Source organism: Micropterus dolomieu, linkage group LG20 (assembly GCF_021292245.1).
Source record: "Micropterus dolomieu isolate WLL.071019.BEF.003 ecotype Adirondacks linkage group LG20, ASM2129224v1, whole genome shotgun sequence".
In the NCBI taxonomy this organism is placed as follows: domain Eukaryota; kingdom Metazoa; phylum Chordata; class Actinopteri; order Centrarchiformes; family Centrarchidae; genus Micropterus; species Micropterus dolomieu.
In genome coordinates, this window is record NC_060169.1 from 2,320,893 (window position 1) to 2,348,807 (window position 27,915).

The 27,915-nt window shown below is 43.6% G+C and overlaps 2 protein-coding genes and 1 pseudogene across 2 annotated transcripts in view; all 3 read right to left on the bottom strand.

The window, feature by feature from the left end:
- Window positions 1-10,554, bottom strand: part of LOC123959252 (transient receptor potential cation channel subfamily M member 1-like) — a 40,523-nt gene extending 29,969 nt beyond the window's left edge. The window contains exons 1-2 of the mRNA XM_046033201.1: window positions 10,145-10,554; window positions 9,406-9,529 (exon numbers count right to left, since the gene is read on the bottom strand). Coding sequence (XP_045889157.1) covers window positions 9,406-9,529; window positions 10,145-10,554 — 534 coding nt within the window. The remainder of the gene's footprint in view (window positions 1-9,405; window positions 9,530-10,144) is intronic.
- LOC123959557 lies at window positions 9,597-9,715 on the bottom strand (annotated as a pseudogene).
- Window positions 10,555-13,604: 3,050 nt separating the features above from the next.
- On the bottom strand, window positions 13,605-25,260 carry galr1b (galanin receptor 1b). The gene is made up of 3 exons (XM_046033511.1): window positions 24,456-25,260; window positions 23,146-23,211; window positions 13,605-14,872 (listed from the first exon to the last, which is right to left on the bottom strand). Exons 1-3 carry the CDS (start codon window positions 25,155-25,157, stop codon window positions 14,558-14,560), a joined length of 1,083 nt encoding a protein of 360 aa, XP_045889467.1. The 5' UTR covers window positions 25,158-25,260; the 3' UTR covers window positions 13,605-14,557.
- Between the last annotated feature and the right edge of the window lie 2,655 nt (window positions 25,261-27,915).

Here is a 27,915-nt window from a genome sequence, read left to right on the forward strand (position 1 = left end):
ACATTAATTTAGCTACTTGTAGCCTGCTAAATATTTGGTGTGTGTGCACAGCATTCTCAGTGTGTGTTCGTGAATGTGGACATTTTATGTGATGCGAGTTAAAGAGGGAATATGAATGTTGATAACGTCAGTCAGTAGACGTAAACTGCCTGCTGTACGTAGAGACAACGTTCTGCTGATGTGCTTGTGTTTCTGTATTTACAGAATACGAAAGTAAAGGAGTTATTGTAAACTTATGCACGCCTGGAAGTCCCTTTTGTGTCCAAGTATGCAACAAATGCACTCACCCGTTTCACTGCCACAATATGTGGCAGCAAACTGATGAATTGGCAGCTACTGTTCAAAGGGAACAGACATGCCAGGTCGATACATAACCAACACAGCGCCGGTGATGAAGGAGGCATGCGACACAGTCATCTCTCTGGTGGAGCAGAGGTTTTCACAGATTGACCACTTGACCACCAAGCTGTTTGACAGCTCACTATTTCCACAATTTGTCCAGTCATTCCCTACATCTGAGCTTGACACTACTGTGAAACTATGGCATGTAGGAAAAAAGGAAAAGCTGAAGCCTGAGCTAACCACGCTGTACCGCCTCACTGAGCTTGGTAAGACGGCCCAGTCTCTGTTAACATCTATCTATGAGAACAACGTAGATGAGGCTTTTGCTCTGCTGAAAATAATAACACCAATGATGACATCCGAGTCAGAGAGGAACTTTTCCACCTTCAAGAGGATAAAAACTTTCACTCACAATACAATGGGACAGCAGCGACTCAACGCACTTGCCACACTGTCCATAGAAAGTCAGGTGATACAGAAGCTACACGACTTCATTCCCAAAGTCATCCAGAAGTTTGCCCAGAGGAAAAAACGCTGTGCCGCCTTTCTCCTCAAGTGAGCCCTCGGCAAAAGTGAAAGCATATTTTATCATCCTGCCTTTGTGCTGCTGGTCCGTGCCGTATTGTTTTGCTGGATCAATTGATGAAGATGGGTGTCAATGTGTCCGTGCTTTTCTAATTAGGTTGTTGTCATAATGTTGTTGTTATCGATTGGGTCTGTGTCAAAATTTGTCTGTGTGTGTTTCGTTGTGGCATTGAGTGGTGTTGAGCTCATTGATGTTAGCGTGTGACCCTGTAGGCTGATTTGTTCTGAGCTTGGTTGGGTCGGCTTAAGTATTGCATTCTTCTTTTTGGTTTGTGACAGTGGGATGTGTAACTTGTGTAATTGCGTTCTCTCTCTCCTTTTGTGTATGTGTAAAACACCAGCTGCTGTTCTTAAAAGTGTGTTGAGGAGCCATGCTGTTTGTTGACTTGACCAAGAGAGAGTATTGTTTTACTGGTACGTATCCTATCTTTTGAAATGGTTGGTGCCCCACCAATTTTTTTTACAAATAAAAATGCCACTGGCAATATCACAGACATCTGGGGCAAGTAGCGGACTGCTGTTTGTGTGTTTGTGCATTTTCATGTGTGTGAGAGAGGGAAATGTTGAATCACATAATAAGCAACGATTTCTCTCTCGCTCTCTCTCTTATTATTATTTATTTATTTATCTCTGCCGGTAACGTTAGTATATTAGGCCCAATTTACACACGGCATTAAAATGTGATCTCGTATTTTAATATCAGGTGTAAATTGGGCGTGAGACCCCACGAAGCTCAGATTATAGCTCAAACCCTGTTGGTCGCGGAGTGATACGGATCTGTGCAAAGAAATTCAACGTCATAGCCGTTGTACAAGCTCATTTTACCACTACTATGAACAGATCAGATGATCAGATTGCTTGATTAGAGCTACGCGTTTTATAATGTACAACATCTAGTAGCCTACTTCCATAAGTCCGTAGATTTATATCTCTATACAAAGGTTTCCCTGCATCACCACAGCAAACATAAAGCAACATATAAAACAGTCAGTGGGATCTCCTACAGATGGTGATGCCTACTGACCACAGCTGATTGGTCAGTTCACCACCACCCGAAGTTATCTGGATAAGCTCAAGTCCTGCTTCGTGGTACAGGCCCCTGATCAGCTTAAAAACATACCTAGAGCTCAAACTGTACAAAAGAACACACTTCAAACATCAGTGCTGCTTCAGAGAGGAGGCTGAATAATCTGAGAGAAATGTGATGCCACAACTTCTTTTTTAAATCACATGATACGGTAAAAAAACAGATCTGCCTGCAAATGTATTCTTCATGGAGTTCAGCGATTCACACACTGGGGTTTATGTTGTTCATGTTGTTCATCAAATGTCGCTTTGGATAAAGGTGTCTGCCAAACAAGTAAATGTAAAACTGTGAAGTGTTGGGAAGGAGCTTTACCACATTTAGTTTCACTACATTTCCCAGGAGTGTTATTCTCTAAATCATGTAACATTTCTGGTTGCAAACTATTTTTCCCACCAAGCAGCCGGGCAGCGAGACCTGACCCAAAAAAACCTTCCTGTGTCTCCATCACTCATGTAGTGACTGAGCATGTCGATCAGGTCTGATACCAGATCCTCAGAAAAGTATCAGGAGGAAAAGTGAATTAACTGAAAATCTCATAAAAACACTTATTGTCTCAGGAAGAGGTGAACTGTAAGTCCGAAATATTCAAAAGAGACTTTTGTTTCTATGAACCGTTGTATGTCTGCTGCAGTTCTGTGACCTGCTAAAGTTTAAATAAAGTAGAGTTTGAACCTTCAGGTCCCAGTCCCACCTTCTGTGATCCAGAAGACGCACTGCGTTTGATGGACGAGCGCTTCAATGATCCGTTAGTTCCTCTCCTCGCTCTGCCATCCATGTTGATTGAGTTCAGCTGTCCTCCACCTTCATCCTCCTCATTTACTCTGCCTCCTCTCTATCTTATCTCCTCTATCTTCTCACCTGTCTCTTGTCTCTCCTTTTGTGTCCTTTCTCCTCTCTCCTATATCTCCTCTCTTTCTTGTCTCCTCTCTCCTGTGTCTCCTCTCTCTCTTGTCTCCTCTTTCTTGTCTCCTCTCTCTTTTCTCCTCTCTCCTTTGTCTCCTCTTTCTTGTCTCCTTCTCTCCTGCCAGTCGTCCTCCTGCAGTCCAACCTTCAGCGGTGTGATGCGTTCAGGCGTCTGTGGGTGGGATGTGACGGCAGAGACCCTGTCCTCCCCGTCTCTCGCTCTGTAATCAGGATTAGTGGATGCTGCTCTTTAATGGATGGAGATTTAATAAATGGTGATTGAAGGTAAATCTACTTTACGCTCAGACTTTCAGCAGCAAAGAGACGGTTATTTATTGTTTTTTGCTGCTCTCTGGATCCTCTGATTCATCCAAATGACCCCAAAACAAAATGTTTCCGACCCTGTTTCGCCATAACGACCCATCTGACACTGTTTCTACCAACAATCTTACATTTCTACTGGTGACCTTTAGAGTTCAGGATGTTCACAGTGAGTAAGTCTAAGTGTTGTACACGACACACAGACGCCTCACAATCGTTTGGTATGAAAAGGTAAACAGTCTGCAGCTTTATAATTCATGTTCCTGGGTGGAAGTCAGTTTAAGGAAGTGACCTTTGATGAGGCAGATGTTACTCTGATACTCACATGAAACCTTCAGTCTTCACTATCAGAGCTGCTGGATATAACCAACATCAGCACCAGGAAGAAGAGAAAACAACAGACATGAGTGTTAGAGAAAACGAAATGTGTGGTCGTTAGAGAAAACAAATTACATGTCTGTTGGAGAAAATGAAATATAAGTTACTCCACGCAACTTTCTAAACTGTTGGAATTTGGTTAGGTTTATGCCACCAAAACTGCTTGGTTGAAGGAATAGATGACGATTTGGGTTAAAATAAGATATACGATTTGGGTTAAAATCACGTGATATTTACTTTTGGTTTCACGCGGGACTTAAACAGCAGCATCCTGGGTGAAAGTCCTGTGTTTGACACATGCATCCACACCAACTTTGTCACTTTTTACCTTACCAGACTTCCTCTTCTGCCCCCGTCATAATTACTGCAGCCACAAGAGGTCACATCCTACTAATAACATTAAATATTTATCATAATAAGCTGCTACCCATGCAGCCATATGTTGGGGGGAGGACAGGCTGCATAAACTGGTATTTACATTTATTTGCTTTTATCGAAAGCGACTTACATCTGCTAATGGAAAACTGTAGGAGTGAAAATGAGACTTGTGCACGTACATCTAGTTTCAACGAGATTTATAAAATAGAAGTATTTCTGTTATTGTGTGTAAACACAATTTTAGTCATAATTCAGTCCGATACACAGTGAATCACTGTCAATAAATACATAGAAGTACAGCGATGTCAATGTGTTTTTCACTCTTTTTTATGACTGAATTTAATCTGAAATAAATAGAACTGAATATTTGACTGTTGATCATTAATAAAGCTGAAACCTGTAGGATTAAACACACACACTAAAGATAGTTATATGATCCAGATTACTGTTGTGCCGTCGCACTGGAGCAGCTGAGGGTTTAATGCCTCGCTCAGAGGCTGTTCTGTCCATATCTCTAGTAGATATTAATATAATCATACTACAAAGAGACATTATGTCAAAAAGTCAAACGACTGCCTCTTTTTCTGCAGCTGCTTATCTGCTGAAACATCCTGATATTTGTTTGATACGCAGGCGATGTGAAACACATAACGTAGAGTCTGAAAACCTGAAGTGTCATTGAGCTCTTGCTCTGCATGAAGAGGTGAATGACCCCTGTGTTGTCAGTCATTTTAGACCTGTGTTCTTTTGACAAACCAGTAAATAAAGCTTTTGATTTAGCAGCCTCAGAGACGGGGTGAGGAGCTGAGGTGGTTCAGGTGTGTGATCAGGATCCTCCTGGACCAACAGGCATGAGACCCCAAGGTAGACGCAGAACAGGAGGGATCGCATATCTCGTCTGGATCCTCCAGGAGGAGCTGGACGTCTAGCCTGCCTTGTTCAGCCAGCAGAAGATGGACAGATGTGAAGGATGTAGTTGATTTATGTGTTTTGTCTACGAGTCGTCCGTTCAGGCCTGAGCAGTATGTTCTATGAGCTGAACTTGGAGTAGTTTGGTCTCTACAGCTTCTACTGGGTACTTTCATTAAATACATCTGTTTAATTTAAAGTTAATGAAACACTAACTGCTTTATGTTCATCTTCTGAAGTTAATATGAAGCTTCAGCAGATCCAGAGAGGATCATCATCTCTAATCCACAGTCCTGTAATAAATCCTCATTCATGTAGGATTTAATCTTTACTTTGTATGATGCGGTTTGTGGTCAGTGTTTCTAATACAACCTTCATGATTTAGGCTCATCCTTCCATATTAATGAAACACTGATCAGTGCTCATCCAACACCTGATGAATAAATGATTGTGACCACAGCACTAACAATGCTTTCAAAACATGAACACAGCCAGTCAATGTGTAAAACACTACAGAGAATTCTTTAGACACCGCATCAAAAAACTGAGAACACAGCGTCCACGACTGTAGTTACAGAAAATGTTTTTTTTCAACACATTTTCCAAATTAAAAAAGTAAAGTAATCACAAATTAGTGCAGTAAATATATAGTATACTGTAAATACTGCAAGTAATACAGTATTGAATATCTGTATTTTCAGCACTTGCATAAAAATAAAATAAAACTCTAAATGAAAATCACATTAAACTCAAAAATCTAAATCAAAGTGAATGAGAGATTCATTCTGCCTTAGCATCACGTCTGTGTGCTGGGGCTGGCCAGAGGTCCATTAACCAAGCAAAGGAGGAAAACCCTCGACTGTAACCACACTCCACACCTGTCTCACCACGGGCCAACTCCACTGCCTGTAAGAGATTTTCCCTAGTAAAGAATTTTGGTCACAGACCTTCCACCTGCAGGCAGAGAGAAACTCCTTTATTGGACTGAGGTAAGGGCTGTTTGGTTGAAAGTAAACATTTATGAATCACTGGTTGCTGGTTGATTTGAACCACTTGCTTAGCGGGACACCACAGTGAAAGCTGACATCGTCCCATAGACAGGATGTCCTGCCGGCTGATGATCCTGCTGCTCACGCTCAAACACAAAAAGTAAGACAGTGTTCAGTGTTATATGGCCCCGAGGCTGAACGACGGTAGAGAACCTGGCTCTTACTTACAGCTCGGTCAAAGGGGGACATTGCCGCTACGCTGGCCAGGGACTTGACCTCATTCTGGTTTGATCACATCATTAGAAACACCTGTGCAGAATTACGAGTTGTTGTGTGTAAACGATGACAGCTGTGTTGTAGCTCTGTTTAACTTTTGCCGCATGTATTTACCATTTTGTAACACAAGTGCATCAGAGTGCAAAATGTGTTTCAGTGAGTGAGAATGTGTTTAGAGTTTTGCTAAAAGAGTCTCAACTACCTGAACTTGTTTAAGGTTTTTCCAAAAGAGGGACTGATTTGATAAATGGGTTTAGTTCAAACAAATCCTTCAAGGTTCATCACTTTCTACCTTTATTAAACACGACTAATCACAATTAACATAGTAACTTGAATTAAAGTTTTTCTCCATTGCTTAAACACTATTAGCAGGCTTTGGAACTAAAACGTCTGGCAGCCATGTAAACACTGCTACTGCTGAATTACCGAAGCTAAGCAAGTTTGGGCTTGGCCACCGCCTGGATGGGAGACCTCCTGGGAAGACTAATTTGCTCCTGGAAGTGGTGTTGGTGCACCAGTAGGGGGCAATCTGGTCCTAATAAGATCCCAGTGCAGTAATGGGACGCAGTACTGTAGGAGATACCGTCCTTTGTATGAGACGTTAAACCGTGGTCCTGATTCACTGTAGTCATTAAAGATCCCACACAGAGTAGGGGTTCCCCGGTGCCATGGCAAAATTCCCAACCAGGCTTTCACCATCTGGCCGTCTAATCATCCCCATAGTAATTGGCTAAATGTTTCCCTCCTTCTCTGCCTCAAGCTGATGTGTGGTGAGCGTTCTGCCGCTAAATGGCTGCCGTGCATCACCCAGGTGGGTGCTACACATTGGTGGTGGTAGAGATGAGTTCCACCCACTTCACTGTGAAGCGCTTTGAGTTTCAATGATAAAGTGCTATTAAAATGTAATGCATTATTGTTGTTATTATTATAAAATTTCAATACCATAACTCCATTTTTCAAAAAGCACACCCATTTCCCAAAACTCTACACACAAATCCCTTCACTTTTCATTGCCTACACCGCGTGGTCATTGAGAAAACACTGACATTCAATATTGTTCACTCAGTCAGCACAAGGTGAGCTCAATCAGCACATAGCTACCCAGGTGGAAACACACACAGCCAGAAATGATAACACACCAATCATTCAGTTTTGGAACAATGGATCCAGAGAAATCTGAAGGAAGAGGTGTAAGACACCAGAGAGGTGGAGGAGGAAGAGGATGAGCAGTATGGAGAGTAAGGAAGAGGTGAAGGAAGAGGAGGAGGAGGAATCTCTGGCCATGTTGAAAGGTTTTTGAGGGGGAGAATCACAAGCAAAACTACTTATAACCAGATTTTGAAGTATTGTTTTGAATTTATCTCATCAGTGTGTAAGACTGTGTTGTTGTGTGTGTGTGTTTCTGTGGACTTGTGTGTTATGTCTGAGGGCAAAGTTTGTTTTTTCAGCAAGAGTGAATGGTTTTGAGTAGAAAGTTTCATTTTGACCTGAAAATAAGATGTTTGGGGGAATTGAGTGAGAAGTTGTGGATTTGTGTTTGAGCAAAGGAGAAAAACTGTAAAAACTGTCCCATGACATCACCATCAGCAGCAGGAAGTGTTTAGCCGCCGCCTCCTTTACCTGCTGGGAGCAAACAGACCGAACAGGTGAGTCCAGAACAAGGAAACCTGATAAAGTGCCGACTGGACAAAGTACACAAATCCTGTACGTGAGTAAAAGTACAGATTTCTAAATATTACTCCAAGTTTTCTATTTAAATTTCTACTTGAGTCAAAGTAAAAAGTACCTGCTTTTAAAGATACTTAAGTATCAAAAGTGAAAGGTACTATTAATATGGTTCTGTTGGTCAGGCGCCGCTGACGAGACAGAATGCAAAAAGACAGCACATTAGAAACAGGCTGCCTTTCACTAACTCTACTACTACTGTGTCAGCGCTGGTTGAAGTATTCAGATCCTTTACTAAAAGTACTAATACGACACTGTAAAAATACTCTGTTACAAGTAAAATTCCTGCATTGAAAATGTTAAAAGTAAAAGTATATAAGTTTAGTCAGGAAAATCTTGTCCTCTGACTGTAATGCTGTAAAATTATTGTTCCTCATGCATTAATGTAAAGCAGGATGTTTCTGTTGTATCGAAGGGCAACTAATGATTAATCTGCTGATTATTTTCTCCATTAATTAATTTTCCAAATTGTACAAAGAGTGAGTTACCCAGAGCCCAAAGTGACGCCTTCACAATGCTTTGTCAAACCAACAGGACAAAACTCAACATTATTACAATTAAAGTAAAATGAAAGTTGTGAACCATGAAATGTTTTCACATGAAAAATGTCTCAAACCATCAAAGTTGTTGCCAGTTAATTTGACATGAATCTAATAATCCTGTCAGCTGTACAAACTGTTGGAGTTTAATTTATAACTAAACATCATATTTTATAAACTATTCATGTGTTTGTGTGTAAAAATCTAACTTTGTAAAGTGACTAAAGCTGTCGGATGAATGCAGTCAGGTAAAATATCTTCCTCTGAGATGGAGTAGAAGTAGAAAATACTCAAGTAAAGTACAAACACCTCTAATCATGTACTTAAAGCATTCCTTGTGCTGTTACTGTCCTGCTCTGCAGAGTAAGTCAGTGTTTAAACTCAGCAGCACAGCGACCTCTGCTGGTTGGTAGGAGGGACAGCAGCTGGTTCTGTCTCGTCGTCTTCCTGACTGTCCACCATAACGGTCCATTTCTGGAGTCCTGTGTGTGTGTAAAGTCTCAGATTTGGCTCTTTTCTCTGCTTTTGTTTGTGTTGTAATTGTTGTTGAAATAACAAAGCATTGGGAACTGCAACAGTTTTCTGGGGGGAGAAGTGCATCATGGGACAGACATGCAGGGGCCCATATTTTTGCCCATGACTGAACATTTCCTTATGTAAGTAAATTAAGCAACGTAAAACATCCTGTAGGTTAACTTACATCCATGTGCTAAAAAGACGTCAGCACTGACTGCTGGCTTCACTTCTCTGGGTGAAAGTCACCCCGACCTCCCAGTGTGCAGTCGTCATGGTTACAGCTCGGAGTGATCACTCTCTGGTGAACATTTCATAAGCACCATCTCCAAACACAGTCATGTAACTTTTAGGACTCTCAGGTGTCAGAAAGGGCTTCACTATGAGTGTGAACATTATGTTCCAGAGGCCAGACAGTGCTGACCCTGACAGGACACAAGCTGAGACACACACAACTCACCTGGATGATGCTCTGATGCACGTGTGTCCCACTGACTTCCTTCTGCAGAAGACTTAAAATCCACAGAAAGACAGGTGTTTGTCTGAGCGGAACAGCCGCCAGGGGCAATTCGGAGTTCAGTATCTTGCCCAAGGACACTTCGACATGCAGCCTGGAGGACCCGCTCTACCTCCCGAGCCACAGCCGCCCAAAGCTTACAGCACCTGGTATTCCCAGACGAGCTCCCATCCAAACACTAACCAGGCCCTACTCGCCTTAGCTTCCGAGCTCAGACGAGATCAGGCGCGCCCAGAGCAGTATGGCCGTAAGCCAACATCAGAGGGAAGATTTACACGTTTGACTCATTCCTTCTGACACCAAGGTGAAAGATGGCCGGCTGAAAGCATGAGGATGATTTAGAATGGAGCACTTTAGTTTAAGCTTGTCTTCTGTCAATGTTCAGCTGCTGAAAACAAAAACCTTTGTGGGACGGCTGAGGGCCTCGTATGTACAGTATTACATAACATCCCCAGGCGTCTGTCCTCTCTAGATAAGACATGCAGGGCCCCACATGTTGCTCACCCTGATAAATGAGTTCTCTAACGGCAGAGTTGGAGACAACTCAGAAATCCTCTTCCTGTGATAGAGCAGCAATTTTTTCAGTCTGGAAACAGAGCCAGTATGAAAGCTCCGGGTCTAAAGTGTCCTGGAAAAGGTCTCTCTCCGTTTCACAGAACTTTTTACTTTCAGTACATTTGACCTCTGTCCATGCTGATGTCTCCCATTGGTCCTCTGTCCATGCTGATGTCCTCCTGTAGGTCCTCTGTCTGTGCTGATGTCCTCCTGTAGGCCCTCTATCCGTGCTGATGTCCTCCTGTAGGTTTTCTGTCCATGCTGATGTCCTCCTGTAGGTCCTCTGTCCATGCTGATGTCTCCCGTAGGTCCTCTGTCCATGCTGATGTCTCCCGTAGGTCCTCTGTCCGTGCTGATGTCCTCCTGTAGGTCCTCTGTCCATGCTGATGTCCTCCTGTAGGTCCTCTGTCCGTGCTGATGTCCTCCCGTAGGTCCTCTGTCCGTGCTGATGTCCTCCTGTAGGTCCTCTGTCCGTGCTGATGTCCTCCTGTAGGTCCTCTGTCCGTGCTGATGTCCTCCCGTAGGTCCTCTGTCCATACTGATGTCCTCCTGTAGGCCCTCTGTCCATGTGTTCTGATGAAGCGTCTCAGTTCTAAATACTTGAAAAACTGGTTATAGGAAATATTTATCGACAAAGGACATCATATTTTTCCTTTCAGGACTGAATAAATCTCCTTTTTCAGACCAGTTTTTAAATCTCCCATCAGAAAGAATATTCCCCCAGGAGAGAGGGGGGGTATTTTTTCTCACACAACACTCATGTTTCTAACAATTGACATCTTTTTAAGTCTTTATATTAGCGGAGTACAATAAATGTGAAGAGGTAAACCCAAAAGTTGGCCCTCTATGTCCCTCCACCAGCGGTACCCCCCCCCAGTTGTTCCTCCACTGCTCTTATTGGTTCAGTTGCCATGATAAATATTAACATCCTACATCCTCTTTTTCTCTTGATGGTTTTTGAGATGTGGTTCCATAAAATTCCCAAACAGGTGGGGCTAGTCTAGGTTTTACAGCATCCAGCGACAGTACAGCAGGATCAGGTGCCCCCTTTTAGTTATGTCCAAGCTTTCTGACATTATAGAAGTCTGCCCTGAATAAATCCAGTTTAATTATCCCTTCCAGCTTTTAAAAGACTTATTGGCCTCGTATTCTTACATTTATTATTTGGTTCACCAGCTGTTGGGAGCAAAGTAATGAAGGCTCCTCTGAAGAAGAGTGGCTGGATTCCATTATGAAAGGATTCTTTAAACAGTGGTAAAAGTTGTATCTGTGCTCTATTTCTGAACTTAGATTTCAGTGGGTAGCCCGTCAGGCATTGTCCTTTCCCTACTTTATAGGATCACCCGCCACAGTGATGTCTTTCTCTGAGTCCGCAATGAACCGGTACACACAGTGCATCTAGAAAATCCTTAATTTTAATTGGTCGCGCGTTATCTATAAAGTTTATAGCTCTCCATGAAAGTTTCTGGGTTTATGTCAGTACCCTGGTCTCTCTTTGGTCTTTCTGATGTTATGAGCCTTTCGCTCTGTAACAGCTGGAAGCGCCACGCCAGCACTTTCTCAGGACTTTCCACTGCTTATGGAAAGGAGGCTGGATAATGCTTTCTATGCTGATAGCTCACTACACCGTGCTCTTAGCTGAAGTGATCTCTCTTCAAGAGTTAGTAGTAGTTTAGTTTTAAAGGGGCTGTGTGTAGTTTTGTGATGACTTTTATTGTGACTTTGTGGGACCAGGCTGTAACCTCACATTAAAATGAACCATGAACTTTAAAAGGATGAGATTAGTTAAATATTTTGCAGTGCAGCTGTTGAGCTGAAAGTTCTCTTTCTGTTTTTACAGGTTCTTGTGAAGACGCAGTGGAAGAACTGTGAGTTTCTATCTGCGGAAAGGGTTACCCGTTAAACATTACAGGTTAAAACATGGAGCTGCAGTAGAACTGGACCGTTACTTTGCTTACTCCAAGAAGGTTTGCGCACATTTATCTCCATTAATGCTCTGACGGTCCATTAAACTAAGATTCAGCAGAAGGCCCGAGATGAGCTGTGTGAACGTGAAGAACTCTTACAGTTATGTGACAGTTCTGCACAGGAGCGGTTCATCTGAAGGATGCAGCATCAGACTAACGAGTCTCCACATTAATGCACGCAGGGCGCAACGAGTCTCCACATTAATGCTCACACTTGTTCTAGGTTGGTTCGTCTTTCTTACAGACATTTCTGTAAGTTGTGTTGTCTTTTTCCTCCCCAGAAGACTGTGTGCTGGTGCTCAGAGGACTTCCTGGGGTCCCTGGTGACCCCACAGACTCTTTGGAAGTAACTCACAGAGGATCTAACAGGTCTAACAGTGTGATGCTGGACCATTATCTGATAGTTCCTGTCTGTGATAATCCCTGTGAGCAGAGTCAAACCCACACAATACATATAATAAAGATACTGTTCCTCCTCTCAGTAGTAGAACCTGTCCTGTGATTTGGTGTCTCCCAGTGCCTCCCCCCCACAGTGATTCACCTGACGGTACTGATGCTTATGTAATTAAAGAGATTTAATCTGGTTTTTGTTTATTAAGGACTCTGATGATGAAGGAAGCATGAAGGTCTCTCATCTTCCTCACATCTCAGTCCAGCCTCGTTCACCGAAGGATAAGTCGTGATGGACAACATTTGAGATCTGCATCTCACCGTCGCGTCCCCGGGTCCATGGAGCTCACCTTCCAGGTCAACAGGTACTTCTCACTTTGGGCAACAGAGACCTGAAACAGTTTTAGACACTGAACAACCTGAACAACAAACACGTAGAGTCTCCTGTGAGAAGTCTCTGGCCTGTTTTGCGACCTGTCAGTGTTCTGTCTGATCCCTGTTAATCACTCTGCCTGCCTGTGTGTCTGTTCTGCTTGATCGCTCTGATCTCTGTCAGCTGTTGTGCTCCTTTGTATAAATGGTTGTCTGTTTCTTCAGTCTGGGTCCGGTCATCGTCGTCAGTCGAGGGTTCTGGTCCCTGGTGTATTCTTCTGTTGGTTTGTTGGAAGATGCTTCTGTGTTGAATTCTGCTTTTCGCCTTCGGTTTCCATGAGTGACACTAAAAATTGCTAACTGAATTCTGCTCGTTCGTGCCTGGCATTTGGGCTGAAATCTGTCCGTCACTTGGCCGCCCTGACAGCATCATAACTACACGTCACAAATGCTAGAGAGAATCTGTGTTTGTGAAAAGACGATGCATTCAACAGATAAACTATAGAAAATGTCATGTAGTCAAAATCCAAACATAACTGAGCGACGACTGAAAGAAGTAAAGATCTCCTGAAAACAAGTTCTTTATTTATTTATTGATCAAGTTTAAATCTATAATCTGAACTAACATGATTATAGATTTGTTTATGCAGCGGGAGAAACATCATCATAGAACATCAGTGTTCCCATTATTATTTATGGCTTAGATAAGATATAGACATAAGTTACTGATCAGTTTATCAGTTCCTGTTGATCTGTAAGTGATTCCATCCCGAAAAAGGTTAAAGAACGACTGCACAATATTGTCAGTTCATCTGAGAAGTCTTTATTATTAAATATAAATTAAAGAAATGGAGGCACTCGTTCACTTACATGTAAAATAAATCAAGATGTGAAAATATTTATGTATTTAAATAAAGTGTGTTATACTTTTTCACACCAGCCATTTACTATATATAATATTCATCATTTCGTTTGGTCATTGATTAATTTATTTGTGAGTCAGGTTCGTCTGTATTCTTGTTATTAACCCTGTAGAGACTCTTTCAGTCTATCAGGACGGCTTTGTTACTATCTTTAACATACATTTACAGAAAATAAAACTGCACACTTAAACAGACTTGCACAGGAAATAAAATAAAATATATGAAACATATTACAGATGAAGTCAAACGTGTGCTAAACAGAGCTTAATTTCACTCAACTGAACATGTAAAACATGATGAATTTGAATTCTCTGTTTCTGTGAGGAAATCTAAACGTTACTGATCCTGCAGCTAGTGGGCAGAATCCAACTGTTCTTGGACTGATTCATTAGTAAAAATAAATTTAAAGAAACTATTGAGAAAAATCTGGGACACAAATCAGGGCAGACATTTCTGAGCTGATGATAAAAATCCTGACTGTCCAATTTCTGTTCTACAACCAGACGAGTCAGCAGGCCAATCATGCGCTGTCCTGTGGTCATGTGACCCACATCCTGCTGTAACTCCATTAGCCTCTGGGGGCAGCAGGCTGAGCTGTCAGTCATGACTCTTTTTATAGCATCAAATAACAAATTAAAACCAAACTCATCAGAAAGATGAACACAGCAAACATCAGCGTGAAGACAACGACCTGAAATGACAGAAACCGTCTTTGATGTTTTAGTTTGTCCCCCACCTGTCATGGAGGGGACGGGGTTTATGGCCCGTACTACAGCCAGCCACCAGGGGGCGCTCCAGGTGTCGTGTCGTCCATCTTTAGATACAGTCTGAGGTTCAGACACTGTGCTCCCTCTGGTGGTTATTTATCCAAACATGTCCCCCCGTCCTTCATATGTTGGTGGTGGAGTGCGTGGTGGAAAAGTTCTCCATGCGGAAACGAACCACCTTTTCCTCTGGCGGCGGGGACAGGAAGCGGCAGGTAAAGACCTGGCGGCAGGCCTTGCGGAAGTTTTCAGACAGGAAGGCGTAGAGGACGGGGTTGACACAGGAGTTTCCATAGGACAGGATGTGGGAGACAATTCGGAAAGCAAAGGAGGCATCATTCAGGGGAAAGGTGCCGAACTCCACCCACATGGCGATGATGTGGTGGGGCATCCAGCAGATGGTGAAAGCGGTGACGACCAGGAGGACCGTCTGAGCCGTCTGCAGGACAACAGAGAGAGAGAGGACAGGTCAGTCTGAATCTGAATCTGCAGGGTCAGTAGAAATCAGAACACTCCCCAGATACTCTCAAAAATACTTCATGAACACTGCACAGATATTTGAAAAAATACTTCATAAATACTCCCAAACACTTCCTGGAAACTCCAAAAAGTAGGGATGGGGATTGTTAATATTTATTGATATTGATACCCTTATTGAGACTGCTTAACGATCTGATTCTTTATTGATACCAATATCGATAATTTACTATTATTTAGTGATGGTTATTTGGTAAGATCAGAACCAATGGGCATGAGGTAGGCCTGCACGGTATGAGGACAATATTCAATGTGCCATAACGTTATATATTGAGATGACATATCACTTGCGATAAATAAACATATATTGAAGTGTACATATTAACTGCCTGGTTGTTTTTAATTTAATATTTTAAATTCAGCTAAATGTTGTTTCTAGAGCAGCAACATTAATGTTTACAATAGCAAAGTAACTCAATATCTTTATCTGACATCGCAAGTAGTGAGTGACGTTTAGAAAGAACAACATCATTCTGTATCAGTCCCTCCTCCTCTCTTGCTGGCTGCAGGTAACGTTACCAGGTAGAAGGAGGAGCGGTTTAGGTACCAGATGTGCTCGGGTGGTCAGACCTGCTCGGGGGCCTGCGCCTGCTGGTAACGTCACATAACGTGATTGGCTGTACATTTGTATGATGACGTGGCAGATGGCTGTATGTCGCAGTGTTTACGGATGCTAGTTTTCGGATTCTAGTTTTCGGTGAATTAATGTTACGACGCTAATGTTAGCTGCCGATCCACTTAAGCTAATGTGTATGTGTGTGTGTACGTTATTGCCATATTGCCAAAGTAAATGTGAAATAAAAGAAAAAATATTTAATAAATACCTCGAGCAGATCTGATACCTACATTTATAACCGGGGCACTATGTAGTTTGCCCGAGTAGCTTAAGTTAGCTACCGTTAGCTTAACTTGATCAGCAGCTAACATTAGTGTTGTAACATTAATACACAGCTAATGTCAGGCTGTGTTAAGTCCTGTTTAATAAGTAGGGCTGTATTTCATTATATAAGTTCTCCTGGGGTCTCCATAGTCGATCCGAGGACCCGTTAAAACTATATCCGTAAGCACTCCGACGTACAGCCAATTACTATCTGCCACGTCATCACGTTATGTGACGTTATCGACAGGCGCAGGCCCCCGAGCAGATCTGACCACCCGAGCACATCTGGTACATACACCGGCTGGTTTGTCTCAGCCAGCAGCTGAGTTTTTAAGACTACAGACCAGTCTATTCTCCAGACAGACAGCTTTCTATTTAGCTTGTTTTTAACATTTAGCTAATGCCATGCTAGCGTTAGCTGTGCTTGTATAAAACATACAGGATGAGATATTGAGGACAGAGATGATTAAATTAACCGTTTCTACATGTTTAACGTTACCTTACAGACAGGTGTATTGATAAAGTATTGTCTTTTTACTTGCGAAGGTACTATTGCTCGTACTTACAGTAACGAGCATAGCTGTCATCAACTAACATTACAGTAGTTTGGAGCTAACTTAACCCTCACCATACTCCACCGCGACGGCGAAGCCTCTCGCTCTGCTGCCACTGTGTGTGTGTGTGTGTATGTGTATGTAGGAGCCGACAGAGAGCAGCCAGAGACTGCAGCCTGATGATTTTCTTATCCATTGCATTGCAAAATAAAACCAAATTGACACTCGAGACGTAACATTACATCATAGGACCCGCAAGTCTCGATAGCAGTACCATCCGACCGCAGCACTTATTATAGACCCAACTGCCTTGGTTCTGTACAGACCCGACCTCACCACTTCTTATAGACCCGAACGCACCGGTTCTTTATAGACCCGAAGTCACCACTTCTTATAGACCCGAATGCACCGGTTCTGTGTAGTCTGTCCACATTTAGATTTAATCCGTTTAAAAACAGCCTCTTCTCCTCCACAGCCAGCTGAGATGTCAGGCTGCAGACTCAGCAGCAGACAACAAAGTCCTCAAGTTCTGAAATGTCTTTATATAAACATGTCCCTCACTTCCAACAGTGCCCCTCAAGCTCTAAAATGTCCTCAGTCAAATGTAACTACTTTTCACAAATGTAGCCACTTTCCACAAATGTTGCTCTAAAATGTCCCCGCTTTTCACAAATGTCCTCACTTTCCACAAATTTCGTTCTTAAATGCCCCCACTTTCCACAAATGTCCTCACTTTCCACATATGTCGCTCTAAAATGTCCCCACTTTCCACAAATGTCCTAATTGTCCGAAATGTCCTCACTTTCCACAAAGGTCGCTCTATAATGTCCTCCCTTTCCACAAATATACCCACTTTTCACAAATGTCCTCATTGTCCAAAATGTCCCCTCTTTCCACAAATGTTGCTCTGAAATTTCTTTACTTTCCACGAATGTCCCCACTTTTCACAAATGTCACTCAGAGATGTCTTTAGTTTCCATAAAAGTTCTCCCATTTCCACAAATGTTGCTATGAAATGTCTTTACTTTCCACAAATGTCACAATTTCCACACTTTTAACAAGGGTCTGATGGGGATGATGAGATGTGACTCAGAGCTTTGTAAACCAAACAGAAGGAGGAGGAGAACATCTTGGTGGACGAGTCTGTCCACTTCAGAGACACAAACACAGAGCAAAAAGACTCGAGCTGCGTTCACTGACAACACTTGAAATGTTCACAACTGATGTATGAAAAGCAATAACAGAACAATAAACCCTTCAGGGAACCAGTGAGCGTTTTCCTTCCCTCACTCGTCATTTTCAGAACATCTTATCTGTGTTTTGGTAATAATAATAATAATATATTTTATTTCTAAAGTGCTTTTCAGGACACTCAAAGACACTTTACAATAAAACCAGTAACTACTTACGTTTTAAAAATAGATAAGATACATAAATAGAAAATGCATAAAAGCAACAAATAGCAGCAGGTGAAATATTATTTGAGGTTGAGAGCTGATCTACAGAGGTGGGTTTTCATACGAGTCCAGGTGAAAGCTCTGCCACCCCAGGTACGGTGCTCGGTCCTGAGTGGTCAGGAGAGGAGGTTACGGGGAGATTGAGGTGGTGAAGCAGTGAGGTAGGAAGGGGCCTGGCTATGGAGGGCTTTGTAGGTGAGGAGGTGGATTTTGTACTGAATGTGCTGGGAAACAGGGAGCCAGAGGAGATTCTGGAGGACGGGGGTCATGTGTCCACAGGTCCGCGTATGGGTGAGGAGGCGGGCAGCAGTTTATTTAGGGCTTTGGCAGATGAACCTTAGAGGATGCTATTGCAGTAGTCAATTCTGGATGTAATGACGGCGTGGATCAGGTAGCAGAGAGGGTGAGTGATGGGCGAAGTTTTTTAGGTGGAATAAGGCAGTCTTGGTGGTTTGGCTGATGTGGTGTTCAAAGTGAGGTTGCTGTCAAAGATGACTCCGAGGTTGGTGACGCTGTTTAAACTGTTTCAGCATCAGAAAGATGTCTTACAGTCATGCTTGTGTCACCTGGTGAAGGTGAGTCCAGTGTTCTCTCTGGTAGCTCTGTGTTTGGTCTCCTCCACCTTCTGAGGTGTAGCTGCTGAACGCTCCACCATGTTCACCAGCTGCTGCTGAGACGCTCATGCTAAAGTATCTGTTAATAAAAGGCTGTGACCAACAGGTAAAGGTTATGAAGTCCTGTTGTCAGCTTTAAATACTAAAACAGTTGGCTTGATGTTGTGTGTGATCTGGCTGCTCATTAAAAAACTGTATAAACACAACCATAAAACCTTCATCTAATCTAATAACTTTCCAGGTCCGGTTATTAAAACCATTTCCTCATATGTTGCTAAAAACAACACCTGTTTCACGCCGTGTTGAACATTTAGTAACATAAAACAAAATGAAAGCTGAAAACAAACATCAGCTCTAAATGGATTAATAACTCAAGTATTTAAAGGTTACTCAGAGTTTCTGCTGTGAATGAATTCTAATCTGGCCCTTAACGTCAGACTCTGAGGGAATCTCCTCTATTCTTAGTCCTGCTGTCTAAATATTTACCCAGCAGCCTTTGTTCTGCGCCACTGACCCGAGGAGCTGCTGTAAACTGTCTGCTGCTGACTGATCTGTGGTCTGCTGTTACAGCTCGTCTGCACACTGTCGGCTGTCAGCCAGGGGCCCCTCTCTTTCTCTGAGGCTCATCTTTAAATCTGGGATGCTTTATTCATTAATGCAGAGCTCACCTGATGCTGGAGCTCACCTGCTGGGCCACACCTGGGGGCCAAAAAATAACTGTCTTCCTGCTTTACCGTCTGTCTTATTTTCTTTGCTCTTGTGAAAGCACTTTGTAACATTGTTTTGAAAAGTGCTCTATAAATAAAATTATTATTATTATGATTGTTATTATATAACGTTACATCTTATATCTCTATATTACACTTTTGTTCAGTTGCTAACGTGCACTGGTCAAAACTGAAGTCACATGGTCAAAACTCTTCTCACAGTCAGCGCAGCAGAAGTGTATGAGGGCCAAACTGTGAATCAGTTTTCATTGATTTCACACCAATTTCTCCAAAATCCAGGAACTCTTTTCTCTTCTGATTCAGCTGTTGACCTGCAGGGTTACACTCTTGTGAGGATAGCCCGGCAAAAGTAAGGGTGGAGGAGGACATTGAACTATTATCTCTCAGTCTACTGTTCGCCTCTGGAAATACTCCAAATCAGCCTTTTTATTGTTTATATTGCCCCTCTCTGCTGATACACAAGCTGCTGCCACATATTGAAGCTAGCGCCTGCGTACGAGCCCTGACTATGGAGGGAGAAGCTGAAAAGGGTGGAGGTTAAAAGCTGGACCACTGCTGCGACTGAAGCTCTGGGACAGACTGGGAAGTAGTAACAGACGGGGCTGATAACGTTGATGAGGCAGCGGTAAGGACACGGTTATACCCAAACAAACTTTCAAGGTTTTTCCAAACAACAAACCCTGGGTAGTTTAATCAGAGCTAGTGCCTGTTTAAGTCGTGTGGAGGCAGAGAGGAAAAGAAAGACTAAGAGTAAGATTGTGGACTGTAAGGTAGCATAAAGATAGTTTTCTGATCCTATGATCATATAGGATATCCTATATTTGAGATGATCCAAGGAGAGCATGGCAGAGTTACATACGATCACTAAGAGCCATTGCGTGACTGTTGCTAATGAACTTGACACGACTTGAATAATATTTACTGCAGGTTTGACTCGCATGATTTTAAATTAAAGCAGACCATCATGAAATAATGTTAATAATGTGGATAATGTTATTTCTTTAGATGATGTTAAGATCACACTTCAGACGTGTTAACCTGCACTAACCCTCTGGGCCAGATCAGTTGCAGGACATTACAATCGTGCTCAACATCTGGCGAGGCCTTTCAGAGGCTGTTCCAGCTGTCACTGGATACCAGGACAGTCCTCCACCTGTGGAAAAGATCTGTGATTGTGCCCAAAAATAATAGTCCTGAGGAACTCAAGGACCGATGCCCAGTTGCCTTCACATCTGCAGTGATGAAATGTTTTGAAAAGATTTTTTTAAATCGGCTACTGTCTGAGGTTTCACCTCTTTTGATCCAAACCAATTTGCCTACCGTGCAGGAAGATGCTCTGCTGTCTACGACCAGTAACATCCATGAGCACCTGAACAGGCTCACAGCCTGGTCAAGCTTGTGTTTGTGGGTTTGAGACGTGCCTTCAGCACCATCCAACCCACCCGAGGCACAAAATGGTGGAGTAAATCCCAAACTGATGGCAGTCAGCAACTTAGATTTCATGCTGCCACCTCATCCCTTAAAATAGAGCTGGAGCCCCCAACGGTTGTTCTGACTCCCATTTCATACACTTGGTACACCAATGGTTGCCAGGCAACCGTTTCAGCTCACACTTATTTTAAATATGCGAATGACACAGCACCGGTAGGGCAGCTCAAATCTGATCGTCATTTGATGGTTTTGAAAATGAGACACAGTTTTATCCAGCGGTGTTCAAGTCATTTTCTTGGTCATAGATTTTTGCAGGAAAAAAAGCCAGGCCCTCCCTCCAGGATTAACGGTGAGTTAGTGAAGCGGGTCTCAATTTACAAGTAGAGTTGAAATTGATAAACACTTAGGAGTTAATGAATGTACATGGATAAAGTCCAGGAAACCTTCTTAGGAAATTGAGTCATTGTAGAGTAGACCGCTGTATTCTTCTGTCTCATCCTGTCCATCTGAAGTTGTGAAGGAGTAGTGGGTCAAACGGCAGGTTCCTACAGCAGCAGATTCAAACATCTAGGTACAGCAAATCATTTGTGCCTACAGCGACCAGATTCTTAAATGCTGGATAGATCTTTTCAGATTTATTAGATTTTATTGATAGGATTTATAGATGTGTCTTGTGTAAAGGACAGATGTTGTTATTTTATGTACTGGACCAGTGTTTTTTTCGATGGCTAAGACTGTGGGCCTCCCTTCATTCCCCCTTACTTTCCTTGCTTAGTTTTGCTCAGTTGCTGGATGCCTGGGGGTCATGACAATGTTATCTGATCCCACAACACCCAATGCTTTGGCCAAGATAACCCAAAATACTGTTTAACAGGACTCAGACTGTTTCTGACTGATAAAGTATTTTTTAACTCTCTACATAAGCTATTCTAATGTAATAATGTTTCACCTCCATTCTCTGAGCCGCTCTGGAGAGACTCGCCTCACACAAACCTCTGTACCAGGCTGTTCAGACTGAATATTGGATCTGATGTGTATTTTAATTTGTCTGCATTTTAAAGGGTAATTTACCGACACCTCTGAGGTGCGTGTGTGTGTGCAGTGTACTTTTTGTGTTAAACCACATGAATCTCCTCCGGAGGGATAATAGAGTTGACCGAGATGTCTGAACTGCCGGTCCTGTTTGCATGTTGGTGATTCAGACCGTGTGAAGAGTTTTGAAAAAGTGGCTTCAGACCTGTCTTCAAACTGCTGCTTGTTGGAAATTAAAAAACTGTAAATAACGATGATACACAGTGCAGCAGGTTCAGCTGCGTCAGAAGAAGAAGAGCTGGAGGACTTCCTGTCGCTCTCACAGTCACAAGATCATCATCATCATCATCATCATTATCTCCGAAACTCAGAGATAACGATGTTCAGCATGATGACTGATGTTCTTCACTGCTGCATCATCAGGGCTGCCTGAGAGCTGCCAGCTGATTTCCTGTGAGCAGCAACTGTTCAATAACTCGATCGTTCTGATTATTCAGACGGTCGGCAGGATAATAAAAACCCAGTGACAGCCATCATCCTCCTCAGCCGGCCTCAGACCAGACCAGAGGTCTACAGACTGGAGCCTCAGAGAGTTTTATTTTGGTAAATGCACCCTTTCTTTGCTTCCTGTCAGTATTGATCACGTGTCCTTCGTTTGTCTCCCTCGTATATTAATTACTTTATGTGAAAATGTATTTTATTTTGACACCTGGATATAGATGGCGTGTTCTTGACCTGGTCACTCTGGAAGATGGGAAAGCTCACGGCAGCATTGTTGCTGCCATCAAGAGTGTACCACAGAAGAAGAAGCTCCCAGGAGTTCTTCCACACTAGGTTTAACTTTCTAAGAAGTTAATCACAGCTCCACTTCTTATCGGCCCTCGTGTACCCGGGGTACATTCTGTCAGATAAACGGGCCCCTTCAGGGACCTTCTACAGGAGCCGCACCTGAGATGACAGACAGAGATGTAAATCCATCCAATGTTTTTCTCCCTGAACTGAACATTTAATACTATACCAGGTCCTCAAACCTGTGAAGTCAAGTGTTAGGGGCCCTCAGTGTCAGAGGAAGTGAAGTGTTATTATATATTGTGATGTGTTTTTCAGGTACAAACTGAGAAACAGCCTTGAAGGAACAGCTGCCTGCACGAAGGAGAGTCTCAAATGTTTTTCAAACCCCAAAAGACGAAGTGCAACGAACATTTTCCTTCAAACCATCTTTGACAGGCGTCTGTCAGCTCTGGCTAACGGCTAACATGAGACAAACCGTTTTCTCCTTCAGATGATGAACACGTCCAACTCGTTAGAGTTGATATTTTTTATCTACAGACTAAGGTGAGAACTCAGAGCACTCGACATCATCTGGACTTTTTAAGAGCTTGAAGATCCAGTCATCACTAAAGCAGGAGAGCCAATAAAGGTAAAGGTAAAGGTCAGACTTTTCATTCTGACATTTAAGGAGTAGGAGGAGGACTGTACCTTTCTTTTGGAGCGCTCAGACTTCTTGGACATATTCTTCATCTTTTTATGAAGATGAAATAAAACCTTGAAGAAAAAACAAACAAACAAACGGTGAGTAAACAGGAAGTGATGTCACACAGATCATGGATGTGTAATAAGAGCTGGACCCAGAGATGGCCCCTATTCAGCCAATGAGAATCGCTCGCCTGGCGGCCTGCTTCCTTCCGGCACGTGGCACACAGAGTATGAGCAGTAGTGTTAATCCCATCATGCCTCTGGGTGAGGGAGCGAGCGAGCTGGGTTTTGGATCCGGCGTTCATGAATCCTATGCTAACAGATGTCGAGGTTGTTGGTGTCCAGGTGTTACAAGAAAATGGGTCGTCGCCCAGCCTGAAGTCACTCTGGACTCTCCAAAACCAGAACACTGAGTTTGTCTTCTGGGCGTTTTAAAGGATAAAGGATCCTGTTTGTGGCTCAGAGGTGCAACCTGGCAGATTTACTGGCATCATTCCTCACCCTTTTATTTTGAAAAGCATATTCATGACATGCACCATTTCCTGTGTTATTACGCTGCTGTTCACGCCTGTACGCTGCACAGGTGCAGCTCACAGGTAAGGTCTTGTTATAGGACAGGTATCAGCCAGGTGGGTCAACGTTTCAGTGCATTACCTTCATCAGGAAAAAAAAAAAAGATCTGTGACATATGATGTTTTGAACTGTGACATTATTTGAATGTTTTAGAGTTGAAACCTTTAATCAGTTTGTCCCTGAACAAAAAGAAAAAGCAGCTTTCAGAGTCTTTGGACTGCAGCTCGGCTTCATGTCGGACTCTGACAGAGACCTTTAGCTTATTGATCACTAATTTATTAACTGACAGGTTTGAACTTTCTGCCTTCACAAGAACAAATCATTATGTCATTGTTGCCTTGGAAACAGAGCTGAGCATGATGAATGTTTATTTGGAGCGACAGTGTGTCACGTGAAACCCATCAGATGATATTTTCACTGTAACACCAGAGAACAGCTGTATCTCGTGTTTTATTTTGAGAGGTATTAAGTATTAATATATCACGGAGACCAGAAAGTGAGCAAAACTACTTTCCATTCGCGACCCAGTTTAAGCGCCAGCTCTGTGTTTTATTCTGGAAGTCCCCCCCCCCGGCGTTCTCAGGTCGGTCCCGCGCGCTTGGCGCAGGTTTTTACGCACAGACTTTATGACCGTCAGGACTTTGCGCACGCCCTTTGGTCGCCTTGCTGTCATTAATCTGTGTTTTACAACAGCGGCAGTCAAACATGATCCTGTTGAATGAGCACTTTTGTGAACTGACCTTGGTGTAACAACAGCTGATGAGCAACAGCGGCAGCAGGTACCCGATCAGCAGGATGGTCACCTTGTAGGTGTGCCTGGAGGCTCCGGACCACGTCTCCCAACAGAAGGTGCTGTTGGGGGCGGTGGGGTGGTTGGTGAGGACCTGGTGCTGGGCCACCGGTACCGAGCACACCAGAGACAGCGTCCAGATGACGCACACCCCGGCCCGCGCGTTCCTGCGGCTCCGGACGCACGGGGACTTCCTGGAGAGCACCACGGCGATGTAGCGGTCCACGGACATGGCCACCAGCGTGAAGATGCTCACCAGCATGCTGACCGTGAAGAAGTAGTGCCCGAACTTACAGAGGAAGGCTCCGAACACCCACTCCGGCAGGGAGTAGATAGTGGCGTGGAAGGGGACGCAGAAGACCAGGAAGCTGAGGTCCGCCACGCTCAGGTTCAGGATGAAGATGTTGGTCGGGCTCCCGGGGCGCCTCCCCCCCCTTCCCCCGCCGCCTCCACCAGCTGGCCCTCCGCCGCTGTACCTCACCTTCCCGATCACCACCATGACCAGAGAGTTCCCCACCACCCCCACCACGAAGATCAGCCCGAACACCACCGGCACGATCACCGCCTCAGATCCGGACCCGCCGCCCTGCGCAGACCGGTTGGACTGCGGGAGCTCAGCCCAGCCAGAGGAGTCGTTTCCCGGCAGCAGCATGTTGGAGCTCCGCGAGGGGAGCTGGAGTAGAACGGACCGAGGAGGAGCAGAGGAGGACTGTGACTGCCTGACTGAAGACCAGGTCCATGATCCGGATCAGAGAGCTACGGAGTCCGGACTCTACAGGCTGCTGGAGACACGGCAAGTTAGCGGAAACATCCACAGCTGTTTCCGATCAGGGGATTCCAAAGTAAAAGCATGGTGATTGACTGAACAATAATCAGAATGAATGTTTTTACTGAATGCCGAGTTCATACCTCATAAAGTTTACAGGAAATGACATTCAAACACGTGATGGTCAGTTTCCACCACAAACACCTGACAGATCTGTGTGTCCTCATCGCTCAGGGTCAAAAAGAGTCACCTGCCTCCACTGAAGACCGACACCAAGTCTCTGGATGCTTTCCTCAGGTGTCTCACGTCTCCAGATGATCCGGTCTGGAGTCACACCTGTGAGCCTTTTCCTGTCCTGAGCTCTGGAGTCCACTGATCAGTGACTTACAATAACCTCACCTTAATTAATGAGATGCAGAGATCAGCTGATAAAAGCAGTGTTTTCCATTAACAGACGATGAAAGAGCACAGATGGATTTTCCTGTTTACAACTCTTCATTTCCTCTCTGTTGATTTATGATATCAGAGAAACATGTTTACGACTCTGTGTGTGTTGGAACAGCCACGCAGTGGAGGCGGACTGTGTGGTGACGTCACTACAGGCAGCCTGCAAAGCACTGAGCTGAGGGTATGGCCGGGTGGCTGTGGGTCAGGTGGTAGAGCGGGTCGCCTGCTGATTACAGGGTCGGTGGTTCGATCCTCACCTCCTCCTGGTGGCAGAAGAAGTCAGGTGATGTAGAATAAAGAGTAACAGAGTCTGTGTAGAGAGGTGGTGGGTGGATGAGCTGAGGTTCGATTCCCGCACACCAAAGGTGACATGTTTTAAGTCAAATAACATTTTGTAGATGACATACGTCACGTGACTGACTCGATGTAGGGGGAGACCGGGTATGGTTGTAACATGGGGAGACTTGTAACAGCACCAATTCCACCAATTAGAGATAAGATAAAGATAGGAGTCATGAGATCATTTCAGTATTTACCTGCTTCCTCCCCGATCAGCTGGAAACATTCAGAATATAGAGAGAGAAAAAAATGATTTTGAGGTCAGAAAATACATTTTATGACCAAGACTATATTTTGTTTAGTATCTAGACTATTGCAGATAAAATTGTTTGACTTATATCAGATTGAAATGTAGTTTCTCAGGCAACATGTGATGCATTTTTTCCTTTCTAATTTCAAACCACTATGCTAAAACAGCGAGCTAAACACCTCTTTAAAAAGCGCTACACATAAAACTAGAGACTTTTTTGATTTTAATATTTTACAGAGGGCCTCTGCAGTCTGGGCCCCCCAGCCTGCTCTCCAGGGTTACTAGCAATCATCTGTCAGCTCTTTGACCTGTACTCCCCATTCAAATGTTGTTCACATGGTGTTCACATGTTGTTCACATGTTGCCGTGTGTAACAGCACTCGATCTTTTCCATACTCCGTCTTCACCGGTGGAGAGGCCAGAGAAGCTTACGGGCAGCTTGTGAGAAGTGCTGGTGCACAAGAAAAAGTCCCGGTACGCCACTTCAAGCTCTGACTGTGACTCTGATTAGGAATATACACACACTGACACATAAATTTACATACAGATACTGTACATGCGTGCGAGTCATCAGACAGTCTGTCACAGTGAGCGAGAAACTTTGTTCTTTTATATCACTCCATGTTTTTGAAGCATATCTCAGAATGTGGCATCTATTTTTGCTTCTTTTGTCTAATTGTTATAACTTACCCCAGCATGTGTTACAACAAGGGAACATAAACTCACAAGGTCTGTGATATTCTTGTAGAGGATTGAATTGGCGCCATTTGTAGTGAACAAATGTGAAAAGAAAAGTAGAACAGTTTGAGAACTAGCTACAAAATTCAGTAAGATATAGTTGCTGAAGCAAAAAGTGTTACAGTCATACCCGCTCTCCTCTACTCACTTTAACCCAAACTACCATGTTTTCCAAACCTACCAAGCTACCACCGTTTTACAACCTTTACCACGTGTTAAACATCATTTGATTTACGTCACGTGCGGCCCGGTATGCCTGCCTCCGGACTGGTGCCTGCCAACGCTCTTACATTATAGTGAACGGTCGCATTTGTTGTTGTGGGACACATGACTATCGACCTGATTCCACGCTGCCTGTGTGTCAGTATCTCCTCTCTGTGTTTCCGCTCTGGTTTTGTGTCGGCCTGATTTAAATAAAGATGGACTGGCGACCTGTCCACGGTGTACCCCGCCTTTCGCCCCATGTCAGCTGGGATTGGCTTCAGCCCCCCGCGACCCTGTATGCAGGATAAGCAGTTGAAGATGGATGGAGGGATGGATGGATGCATGGTGCAGTGGATAAGACACATGTCTTTGGTGTGAGAAACCTGGGTTTAACTCCATCCACTAATGTGTCCCTGAGCAAGACATTTAACCCCTGGTTGCTCCAGAGGCGTGCGACCTCTGACATATAAAGCAATTGTAAGTGGCTTTGGATAAAAGTGTCAGCTAAATGGATGGACTGGTGGTTTTGGGACTTCACCCTGAAGATAATGTGATGTAATGTAAACCTATGTGTGAGTTTAAACTAAAGTTTTCCAAAACCGAGGGACAACAGAAATATTATCTCCCATGACGTTACACAGTAGCCCTGTTCGCTGTGTATCACGG

Bases quoted from the DNA above. Each gene is read 5' to 3' on its own strand.
- galr1b (XM_046033511.1), bottom strand. From the start codon at position 25,157: ATGCTGCTGCCGGGAAACGACTCCTCTGGCTGGGCTGAGCTCCCGCAG. The intron at 23,212-24,455 runs GTCAGTTCACAA...TTTTTCTTCAAG, and splicing joins TCAGCTGTTGTTACACCAAG to GTTTTATTTCATCTTCATAA. The intron at 14,873-23,145 runs GTACAGTCCTCC...GTTGTCCTGCAG, and splicing joins CTGAGCGCTCCAAAAGAAAG to ACGGCTCAGACGGTCCTCCT.